Source organism: Crocodylus porosus, unplaced genomic scaffold (genome assembly GCF_001723895.1).
Source record: "Crocodylus porosus isolate Cpor-Errol unplaced genomic scaffold, CroPor_comp1, whole genome shotgun sequence".
Lineage (NCBI taxonomy): Eukaryota > Metazoa > Chordata > Crocodylia > Crocodylidae > Crocodylus > Crocodylus porosus.
Genome location: NW_017728947.1, coordinates 30,532,915 through 30,544,415, shown reverse-complemented (window position 1 = coordinate 30,544,415; position 11,501 = coordinate 30,532,915). Strand labels below are relative to the sequence as shown.

Here is an 11,501-nt window from a genome sequence, read left to right as displayed (position 1 = left end):
GGGGAGGAGGGAAGCTGTCCAACACTTACCTTTATCCAAAACATATCTTTTTAAAGTAATTAAAAAACTTCAGACAAAAAACAAGTATAATTCTAGAGTATATAACAGGCAACAAAATTTATTTTTCCCACATGATATTCAGCTTCTGATATTCATGATACTCCTTTAAAAAAGTATCAGGCTGATGGTTAAAAACAAAGAGCACCTAAGGTAAAGAGTTAGGGATACACTTATAAAGAAGTCTGTGCTCTAGGTTATTCAAGGTAATGAGTCCAATTCAACCTGTTACATTAGACCGTTTACAAACATCAGCCAGATAGAAAGGGTGAATTAGTTTGAACTATTCCATCTGAGCTAATGTAACAATGCATCTGAAAAAAGTGTCATTGGGAAGGTAAAATTCTGCAGCTCTCCTTTTGGCAGATTTAAGGTATACTTTATCCTACTTTCCATCTTTCCCTTTGTCTTACCTACTTGGGGCCCACAATTCTTCACATATTTCAGTCCCTAGACAGGTATCTTTGGTAGCCAGCACTGCATCACCAAAAGGAACAGTTTCCTGAGATAAAGAACAAGATGTGTGTGTGTGTCATGGTTTTACTTAGAGTTAGACCTAAGACACAAAATCTAGTTCAGATTATAAATGACCCAGAATTTCAGCTATAATTTAGATCCAAGATTTTATTCCAGACCCACCTCTCTTGACTCAACATCCTACAAAACAAAAGTTGCTGTGGCTAATGGCCACCCTTCGACTTCATATGGAGTTATGGCAACAGTTCACAGCTCTCTATTTAGACCAAGACAGAGCATTTCAAGCTGTAACATGAAATCTCTGCATGCCAGATTTCTGCATCAATCATACAAACAGAGAAAAATCTTTATATAATGTGCAATTCAATACGATTTGTAAGCTCTTGACAGACAAATCTCTGTTGGGTAAATGCTGGCTCCTACCTTGCTGAATAACATTAACATTTAAGTCAACATTTGAGGCTAAAGTATGATCTTACAACAGTAACTGGGAAATTCCACTGAAACAACTGAATATATTCTGTTGTGATCAACTGCAGAGTTTGGCCTTGTAACTTTCTGTTGTTTAAATTTTGAATCTAGTTGATACTAAAATGTAGTTGGAAAACATTTATTCATTCCACTCACCTGTCCTGTAACCTCCTGTATCATGCGGGGAAGAAAATATTCTTCCACATGCCTAAAACAATCACACAGATTATCAGTGTCTAGAAACAAATTCAGAGCTTTGCTTTATAGCTACTGTTCACCTGTGGTTGTTTCTAATGCATGCCAATGTTAGCTAAAGCATCTTGATGTGCTTTCATGGGATGAATTTGGCCCTGAAGGTAAAGAATTAGACCTTCACATTTGCTACAAGACTAATGATACACGTTTTCAAAACCATAAAATAAGAACAATCCCATTTTCTTCAGAATAAGTGCCTTAACCACAATGGAGAACTTCAGGCTAAACAGTTTAGAAAATGTTGGAAATGTGGGGGGTCTCAGTTGAGTTCTCGCTGTTCTAAATTCAGTTTACAGCTTTGCAACTCTGCAAACACAGCCAGCTTCCCTTCCTAAGGGCTGTTTCTTTTATCCACAAATTGTTGGGTGTGGGGAAAACTGATAATTCTTGTGCCAAATCTATGGGTCCTATATGAACAGCAACAACCAAAAACTCTCTTAAGGCAGAATGTTTTATTGCATTTCTGGGGATATACACATGAGCATTCATAGAGTTGATTATACAAGCTAGCAGTGGACAAAGGGATGGTAATGTGCCTCCTTTCTAGTGGCAGAAAGGAAATAATTTTTCTAAGCATTAACCTAACAGGCTGTGCGCCAAGTTTACAAGTCTCCTTCCTCCTGGCTGCATACATTAGCCAAAATACTATAAACTGGGTTTTTCCCCATCTAGGAATCAAGGACTGACAGTCACCTCTGCTCACTCCTTTAGCAAAAACAAAACAATACTCAGTAAGTACTAAGTTTAATGTATGTCATATCTTAAGAACAGCATGTCAATTTGGTGTGATCAAAGTGATCTACTGGGAGATTGCAAGGAATATAAGGGAAGAAAATACAGTTAACTGAAACAACATTGCCAGAGCAGAGACCTATCCATGTGGTGCAGGACTGAAAGGGTTCCAGCTCTTTTACAGGCCCCAAATACCACCTCTAGCTTGGTATCTTCACTTTAAGTTTATGGAAGAGCCTTCCTCAAGAAGGGAGCAAGGATTTCTGGCTGACTTGTGATTTAGCTCATCTGTAGTGGCATCAGTGACAGTATTAAAAAAAAGCTTCTGCTGTGAGTGATATAAACTAAAATAAACTGCATGGGGATTTTCCTGTGGTTCCTTTGATGTGCTTCATATTTGGAAATGCTATTTGCAGCTCACAATGATATAATTGTAAACTAAAAGTCACTACAGAGAAGGGCGATTTTCCTAACTGCTCCGGTGGATGGAACGCCATGACTCCAGAAGGTTTTACATTGTCTTCTTTTTAGATTTTACATGTCTTGTTAAGTAGAATGACTGAGCAAAACAAATATATTTGGTGCTGAAAGCAAACATGAGACGGTACTCAATCATCCCATGAACAAGAATGACTCTGGCTGTGGCTTTCTAGCGAGATGTTTCTATAAGTGTCTGTTTGTATTAAGCTTCTTAACCCAGATGACTTCAAAACAGCCACCCAGAATTTCATAGATCACACACTGCATTTTCCCATTCATACAAACAAAACCACCACCAAGAGAATTTTTCTTCTCAGTGTCTGAATTGCCTGGTGAAGACTTCCTAGGTGCTGCTTATTGCTGACTAGCTTGCAGTCCTCATTTCTACTCTGTGGGAACTGAGGAGGGAGAAGAAGGAAGGAGGGCAGAACCTCAATGTCATCAGCATCTTTCCTCTAAGGATTCAATTCATGATCAAATATACATGGTACAATGCCCAGCCTAACTGAAGAGCTTTCTAACTGAACTTCATTTAAGGTGGCTTAAATAAACTTCTTGTGCTACTGAAGTGACATCTAAACTAACTGTTAATGAAATGTCCATGGCTGTAATGGCAAATCAACCCACTTAGGCAAATCTCATCTTATCCACAGCTTACCGGGCTCTGCTCCATGGGGTAAACCACCGAAGTTCCCTGTAGTTTCCTGCATTAGCCAAGATCATCTTTGGTCTGATCAAAAGAATCTTCCTTAAAAGAACCAAAGCAAACAGAGCATGGGGCAATAATCTTACACTGCTGCAGAAACAAAGAGCAGCATTGAGAAATGCCAAGTTTCCATTTTGTGCATGTGTGTGAGTATTACACTGTGTATTTAATAGCAATTTATATGTCAGTTTTCCTTTGCATAGTCCAACTACTTCAGTTTTTCTGTTTGCTTTTACCAACCTTGCACACACCAGTGGTAATTTTTTATTTTTTAATGCCATTGTAAAAATCATAATAATACATTGCCACTAACTTAACTTGCTATTTGAACTACCATTTTTAAACAAAAGATGTTGCAGAATCATTCATTTTTTCTACTGAAAATTATACATCAAGAAATCATGTTCTCTGTGAGTAAAATGGTATTATGTTGCTAAGAAATACATACTTGTTTAAGAAGATCACTCTACAACTGTAGCGAATATTTCTGTGCATAATTGGCCTGTAAAAATAACAATCAGAGTTATCAACAGCTAAATTCAGAAAAGAAAACAAACAAGCTAATTAATGAAATATGCTCATCAAAATGTCTACCATATTACATTGGACTGGCATTAGATCTCAGCCATTTGGCTAAGATCAGCTCTCATACTTTTGTGCAGATTTCCTAGACAGATTACCTAAAACAATTTGACAGGCTTTAGGGTCAAGATTCTCTCCCACAGTTGTAATTAAAAAAAAAAAAGTAGTTTACCAAAAAAAAAAAAAATATCAGTGACTGAATCAGTTTTGCCTGCATTTACTACTGAATCATTTTAGCTTTATAAAACGTAAATAGGTATATGCTGTTTTATAGCCTCTTCAGTCAGACTTGATTGTGCCTGACACCATCAGCTAAATCAGCAATGTAGGCAGAAAAGTTGTACATATTTCTTTTCACTGAAGCGATTTAGACCCCCCTTATTCTACTACAGTAAATCTGAGTAGCAGTATATAGATAATTTGCAGCATATTCACCATTATCAAACTAAGGCTGCCTGCTCAGCAATAGCTAGTAGGATTATTTAACTCAATATCTTTTAGAAATTGATCTGGAATATATTCCTGAGGGATGTTTTAAGCTCTTTCAAACAGCTGGGTAAACTGAAATAAAGAAGCATGCATAAGATCAAGTAGTATACCCTATACTGCCAGTACAGGCAGTCCTCGGACTTACGACACAATTGGTTCCTGAAAACCACATCTTAAGTCAAAACTTTGCAACTCAGAACCAATTTTCTCATAAGAAACAATGTTATAAATGGGGGAATGTCCTGAACCAAGGCCCAATATCCTATTTTCACCAACAATAACCCAGAATATTGTACTCAATTATAGACGAGTAATATAGCTACATTAATGTATTTTTATTGTAAATAGCCATCATAGTGATTTGGAAGGACTTCTTTGAGGTGACTCTGCCAGACTTTTTGAAGGGCTCTTCGCTAGAGTATTCTCAGGAGTCTGGGCTGCAGGTTTTTCTGGAGTCTTATCTGCTTTCTTAAAGAAAGTCTCCAAGGAAGTTTGGACAGATGTTCTCCAGGGAGATGAGCAATACAGCAAGCTTGTTCGCTGGTGTGGCATCACATCAGATCAAGCATTGTAAAGTCGAAACTGATGTCAAAGTTGAAATGGTGTCAATTTATAAATGTTGTAAGTGGGAAACGTTGTAACTTGAGGACTGCCTGTACTACATTCGGGTTACAAAGCAATCCTCTCACACTGTTCTCTTTAAAAAAAAAAGCCAAAATCACCCATTAAAAATATGCCTCCTTTTTATTCTGGGTATAAACCAGATAATTTCGTATTTTAAATTAGAATTCCCAGGTCTTCCAATTTTACTTTCCCTCGGCAGCTCACCTTATGAAAAACAGTGTTTTAACTGCACAAGGTAATATTCTTTTGACAATGAGACTTAGACTCCCAAATCATTAAAACATGTAAATGTTTTATGTAGAGTCTTCTCCAACCAAAGCCCATTCAGACAGGACAGCACCATCATGTTTTTCCTAAACAGCTACCCCTTCATCATAATTATATAGCACTTACATTCCCACATCACAGATAATGTCTTGAGCAGCAGGAGATTCCAAAAGCTTTGCCAGAACTTGAAATGAATGCAAGTGTGTGTCAGACTCGTAATAGTGATCTGAACAGCCATAACCACTGCACACAAAAAGATACAAAGCAACAAATTCAGATGAGAGCAGTAGTAGACACAAACCAAAGCTACTTAAGACACGAACCACCTTTTCCATATCTGAAATTACCCATATCACAAACTGTAAAGTCATAAACTGAAATGATATAACAGCAATGTTGGGAATGTTCTCTCCCAAAAAATAAGTGGAGGGAAAGAACAAACAATCTGGAATTTTAGCTGTAATAACTTACTGAATAATTGGTGCCAGTCACATTTGCAAGCCAAAAATCCAATCATTCAACCCACCCCAATCTATCAATATCATATTTTTGCTCTCATACACAAGCTTATGTAATTTACACAGTATTCTACAGAGTAATATGCATTTGGATTTAATTTTGATCAGTCATTATGGCTTAGTTACCCTGCAAATGAACAGTATATACCCTTTCTCCCTTGGAGAAATACCAGATATACAGTGATTAAGATGGTCTCACCAAATTTCAAGCTCTGGGCCCAGTCTGTATCTTGCTCCTTTGTGCTTAGCAATTTCAATACCTATAAAATGGGGTTTTAGAAATCAGAGTCCATTCTACATGGAAATATATTAAACAACAAGCTAAAATCTCAATATGCAGAGAATCCCTCTATTTAAACATGTAACCCCAAAGTCTGTTTTAACAGTTTCCACCAGTGTCATACTAATACCCAGTAAAGGCAAAGTTCCTTGTAGTCTAAGTATTCTTTTTGGCATAGTTTATGTCCACAGAAGGCAGGGTAGATATGCACCTTGTAGACTAACTAGGAAAGATAATAGATAAGCACAATCTTTCATGAACTCCAGGTCACTTCATGAAATGCTGTGACAGGACAGCATAGAAAATCAAGTGAATGATTTGAACAGAAGGGCTAGGGACAGAAGTTGCACATAAATTGGTTTAAGTGATCAGAAATTGGTTTAAACCTGTAACAGAACAGAAGTTCAATGTGAATAAACCAGTTTCAAAATGGATGAAACTAGTTTAAGATAAACCTGGTTGAATGTAGTATCAGACTTAACTGACTTAGGTGTAACTGGTTTATGGAACTTCTATCCCAGCCCCACTTCCTGGTTCAAGTTAACTCAGTCCCCCAGAATCCCAGCATGCTTTGCAAGCCCCACCCCCCTGCTTTCTAGCTGGAGCAGTGATGGCTGGCTGACAAGGGAGACGGATATGGCTGGGGATATAGCCCGGTCTGACTTTTCACTACTGGAGTGGAGGGGGCAAGGGCACGGGACAGCAGGCTCAGGCAGAGGGGGATTAAACCCCACTGCCTCCCCACTCCCACCAGCAGGGACCCCAGCATCCGCCCAGCTTTTCCCCCCTGCTTGTGGCACAACCTGGGACCCCCAGAGCTCCTCTCACAGCCAGAGGGGGATCCTGCTGTGTTTTCCCAGCTGCAAAGGCCAGGGTTTTGTTTGGGGCAGCTCAGGAGCAAAGGCCAAATTGGTTGGGAAACAAAATGGCCCCAAGCCTAGGGTGGAGACATGCACAGAGGGATCGCAGTGGCAGCTCTATCCTGGAAGTGAGCCCTGCTGACCAGAGAAACCCAAGCTGGGCTGAGGTGGGGAGGGGGCTCAAATGTGTTTGCACTAGCCTGGGGCAGAGCCAAGCTGGCCCAAAAATGCAGCTGGGGGAGCAGCTCCCGCTCAGCAGCCCCTTCTACCTGCTGGAGAGCAGCTCCCGGCCCAGCCCTGGCCCACGCAGCATCACACACAGCGCAGACTTACCCCCTGGGCACTATTACCTGCGTCCACCTCACCACTACATGCCAAGCTGGGCATGTCCTACTCATTCTTCCTCTACCCAGCAGCACTGCAGTATGGTCCCATGTACCAGGCATCAGGCGCTACCCCTATGGCTTCCCCCCTGCTGCTGTCATCCACCCACCTGGCAGCCAACCACAGTTTGGCAGCATGGGCAGCATCTATCAGTACGGCCCGGGTGGACACCCACTTCCACGTTCATAGCAGCCCAAGGGGGCCTGGGCACCCCCCCACCCCCCAACAGCTCACCTTTTCCCCAGCCTGAAGGGAAGAGAGGGCTCACTCCAATGCCTTCCTCCCCCTCCCCACTTCTAGCCTGAGCCACTACAGGGATGCTGCTGCATTTCCAACATCAAAAGTGAATGTATATTCACTTGCTTGCCAGTTAAATCTATGCAGGTTAGACTGATCTGCAAAGACTGAATCAATTCAGGCTCTGGCTTTTTGAATGTCTGTACTTGGCCTAAAGCTAGGGAGAGGGAGGAGGCAGCGCTGGGAGAAGCAAGCAAGCGAAGAACTCATAGGGATAAAAGGAACGCAGAAAGTCACAGTTATTTAAAGGAGCTGCCTTCCATTTGGAGAAAATAGCTACATTTTCAAGAAGGGCTTCATGATCAGCATGCCTACAGAGAAGCAGAGAGCTCCTAATCTCCAGGAAAGAAGTGATGCATTAAGAAATCAGGAAGAAAGGAGATGCCTGCAACAAGGCTACTCCCTTAAGGAGGCAGCGGTGTTTCCACACACATCTCACGTGGTATAGGAGGTTCAGGGGACCAGCCTAAGAGGGCAGAGGCAGGAAGGCAGATCAAGCCAAGAGAGCACCAAGGCTGGAAGGGAGCTCTGGAGCTTTACTGATTTGTAAACCCTAATGCAGTGGTTTCCCCGCTGGGAGCCTCCCCCTGCACTCTGCTAGAGCTGCAGAGACAACTGGTGGTGGAGGGAGAATAGGAGTGATGGAGAGGGTGTGGGGCAGAGAAGTGGGGTGGAAATTTTTGCTTTATTTTTCTCTGGGAAAATTTTCCATTTCTAAAAATCCATGGTTTCATAACATTCATTAGTAACAATGAATGGATGCCAATACAATATTAGGCAAGCTTGGCAGTTTCAAAGTTGTAATTCGTGTTTTTCCGCGGATTATCCCTAAGATGCGTGTGACAGACTACATATATGTTTTATTGATTTGTAAACAGGAGGGTAAATACACTCACATCATAAGCCAAACCAAAAATCAAGTTATGAATTCAGCTAATCCGCAGTGCAGGTCAAGTCAAAACCAAAGCACGGCATATCATGCACAGTTCTTTGGATGTGCTAAAATTAGTGTGTCAACAGTTGTCAGTGCCTTTGGCTTTTTCTTAAGTTTAAACAAACAATGCAAGGGAAATCCATGCTATTGCATACTGTCTTGACATTTTTTTTACAAGTACTCCAATAAAAATCATTTCTTTCCAGTAAAGCCTTGAATTGGTTTGACTATAACATTTCAACCACACTAAGTGCATTTCATTTTTTTTCCTAATCAAATATTTCAGTTCAAACACTCGTGGCTGATGGGACATAAAATTAACAGGGGGGTATATTTAAACTAAAAAAAAAAGTAAGTCAAATAAACATGCTACAGCAGATCACAATCTATTTTTCCGGGAAACCCACATCTCTGGTGTGGGGACACCGCGGGCGGAAGCCTCTCTGCCACTTCCAGCCCTGGCACGTCCCTCCCTTCCAGCCAAGCGGTGTCCCGCGGCGCCGCTGCCAGCGCTTCGCCACTTACTTCTTAAAATCCTTTCCAAATTCCCATCGAAATCTAAAGCCCACTGGTTCAGGGCGCAGGTGGCCACTGTCACGGCCCTCCCCATGGCTCCTGAGGACCGGCTCTGCCTTGCTAGGACCACCCAAGCCGCGCAAAACCTTCCGGGCCCGGGCCGGGGCTTTTACTTCCTCCTCCCCCTCCCCCCGGAGCCGGCAGGAAGCGACAGCGCTGGAGTAAAAGGAACGCTGAGTCGTCGCCTCTGTGACGTCATAGAGCCCAGACACGTGGTAGAGCCGGAGCTACCTCTGTGGGTTACAACGGCTGCTTTTGCCTTGGCAGATCGCGGGGCAGGGGCAAGGGGGAGGCTGCAGGCCGCCCTGTGTGTAGCAGAGAGGCTTGTGCCCGTGGTGTCCCCGTCGGGCTGTCCCCACACCTCCATCTGCGCGGGCAGAGCGCAGGGAGAGGCTCCCCGCGAGGAAACCGCTGTGTTAGGGTTCACACTTGGGCTCGGAGCTCTTTTGGCATGAGAACTGCCTTCCTGCCTCTGCCCTCTCTTGGGCTGGTCCCGTGAGCTTCCTACATACACCGCGTGAGATGTGTGTGGAAACACTTCTGCCTCCTTAGGAGTGGGGTATAGCTTTGCCACAGGCCTTTCTGCCTCATTTTCCATTGATTCTCTTCCTATTGCAGGCATCTCCTTTCTGCCTCATCTTCTACCGTTTCCCTTCCTATTACAGGCATCTCTTATCTGCCTGATTTCCAACTATTTCCTTTCCTATTATATGGCCAGTGTCAGTCTCCAGATCTCTTGCCTTGGCAAGGAGCTGCAGTTGGAGTGATGTTCAGATCCTAGAATTGTGTCTCTCTCTCCATGTGGCACACTTACAGCCTGTTTTACCACCCGCTCATTAAAGGATTTTGCCCCATAATACCAGCCTAATCCCAGCTCTTGAATCAGGAGCAGAGATTGATGCATGATATATTTTACATGTGTGTTAGTAAATAGACATTTTGGATGACATTCTAACCCTTCAGCATGTCTAATTCAATACTAAACCTTTAATTGTGTAAAGATTAGCCGTGGAAAAGGAACTGGGAACCTGGAGTAAGGATTTGGGAATATGGGAAAAGAACTTCAGCTGCATGTTCAAGAAGGGATTGCAACAGGGCCAGAAACACTGTCAGCTGCACAGCACTACAGACAGGACTTTCTCCAGGGTTGTGCCCAGTAAAATGTACTTGCCTCTCCTCCTCCATGTGCCTTCCTACCTATGCCCCCTTTTGCTTGTTGTTGGTGAAGGGCCCATTTTAGAAGAACTGGAAGAACTCACTTGTGAAACTGAATTTAAATGTAATTCCCTGTAGCTGTAATACCAGTATTCAGTAATGTCTTGAGAGCTCATTGCCATGATCTCTGTGCAGGTAGCTACATTGAAAAGCAGAATATCTGACACTTCCAACCACAAGCAGACCTCAGTCAACTCCACAATCAGATGTGGGGGGGTTAGGGGGCATCCATATTCTTGGCACAGATGTTTCATCCTGAAGATGAGCTATGGACCTAATAGGGAGAAAATGGTGTCTGTAGTAGCAACATTTGGTTGAGAAGGCCAATTTACCCTGTGCAAGGGCTGTGTCTAACTGACAAGAGTCTAACAGAGGCATGTAGCTCTCCAGGTAAAGGTTTTTTTCTAGCTCTGTATTTGCATAATGCATCATTTACATAATACAACATTGATTTCTGTTTGGTGCCTTCCACTCACTTTATACTATGCCAGACCTGGACATAGGCATGGGCAAACTGGGTAGCCACACAGGGCCCAGACAGAAAGGGGGCCTGAAAATGTTTTTTTAATTATTATTATTATCATTATCTCTGGTAAAGTGGGGCTTTATACTAAAAGTTCACCCAAGGCTGCCAGGAGTCTAGGTATGGTACTATACTAAAGAAAGTTCCCACTGTATTCAGTGAGTGCTTTGCACAGTAGAAGGGTTGACTAGAGCCTTATGAACTCAAACAATGTAGTAAAAGCAAGTAAAAATAATCCAGAACTATACACTCCAGATTTAGAAAAGTATGTTGATTCAAAAGGCCGAAAAACATCCAGGTGCTTGAGTCCCTGGTTTTGGTTGGATTCTAAGTCTGGCAAAGTTATTATCCATCTAATTATATTATATTATATTATATTATATTATATTAGACAAAATGTGATTGACTTAAGAGCAAAATCTATAAATAATTTGTAAGTCATGTAGACAGAGAAGGGCATTCTGAGCAGTCACCCTGCTGTCCCTTAAAGAGACCATCTCTTTTCTATGGGCCTCCAGAAACTTCTCTGACCTAGTGCCCTGGGTTATTCACACCAAACACATGGGCTGCAAAAGTTAACACACTGCAATCAGTGCAATCAGTCCTGCTCAAACTGTTCTTCCCTCCTGTGTGACCTTGAGCAAATAACTTACCCTTTATTTCCACTCCGACCTGTTGTCTGTGTGGGGCACGGCTACATGGCATCAAGTATGGCATAAAAATCCACAGTGATAAAATAATGAAATGTGGCAAAACTGAAGCAGCACCACTTGA

The 11,501-nt window shown here is 42.2% G+C and overlaps 1 protein-coding gene across 4 annotated transcripts in view; it reads right to left on the bottom strand.

Moving 5' to 3' along the window:
• The window catches only part of NADSYN1 (NAD synthetase 1), a 45,188-nt gene extending 36,107 nt beyond the window's left edge, over positions 1-9,081 (bottom strand). For 3 of the 4 annotated variants that reach the window (XM_019551436.1, XM_019551434.1, XM_019551438.1), the window contains exons 1-7: positions 8,939-9,081; positions 5,858-5,918; positions 5,267-5,383; positions 3,627-3,680; positions 3,131-3,220; positions 1,162-1,213; positions 471-559 (exon numbers count right to left, since the gene is read on the bottom strand). In XM_019551436.1, coding sequence (XP_019406981.1) covers positions 471-559; positions 1,162-1,213; positions 3,131-3,220; positions 3,627-3,680; positions 5,267-5,383; positions 5,858-5,918; positions 8,939-9,023 — 548 coding nt within the window. In that variant the 5' untranslated portion in view covers positions 9,024-9,081. The remainder of the gene's footprint in view (positions 1-470; positions 560-1,161; positions 1,214-3,130; positions 3,221-3,626; positions 3,681-5,266; positions 5,384-5,857; positions 5,919-8,938) is intronic. The other variant, XM_019551437.1, reaches the window with a different exon arrangement.
• Between the last annotated feature and the right edge of the window lie 2,420 nt (positions 9,082-11,501).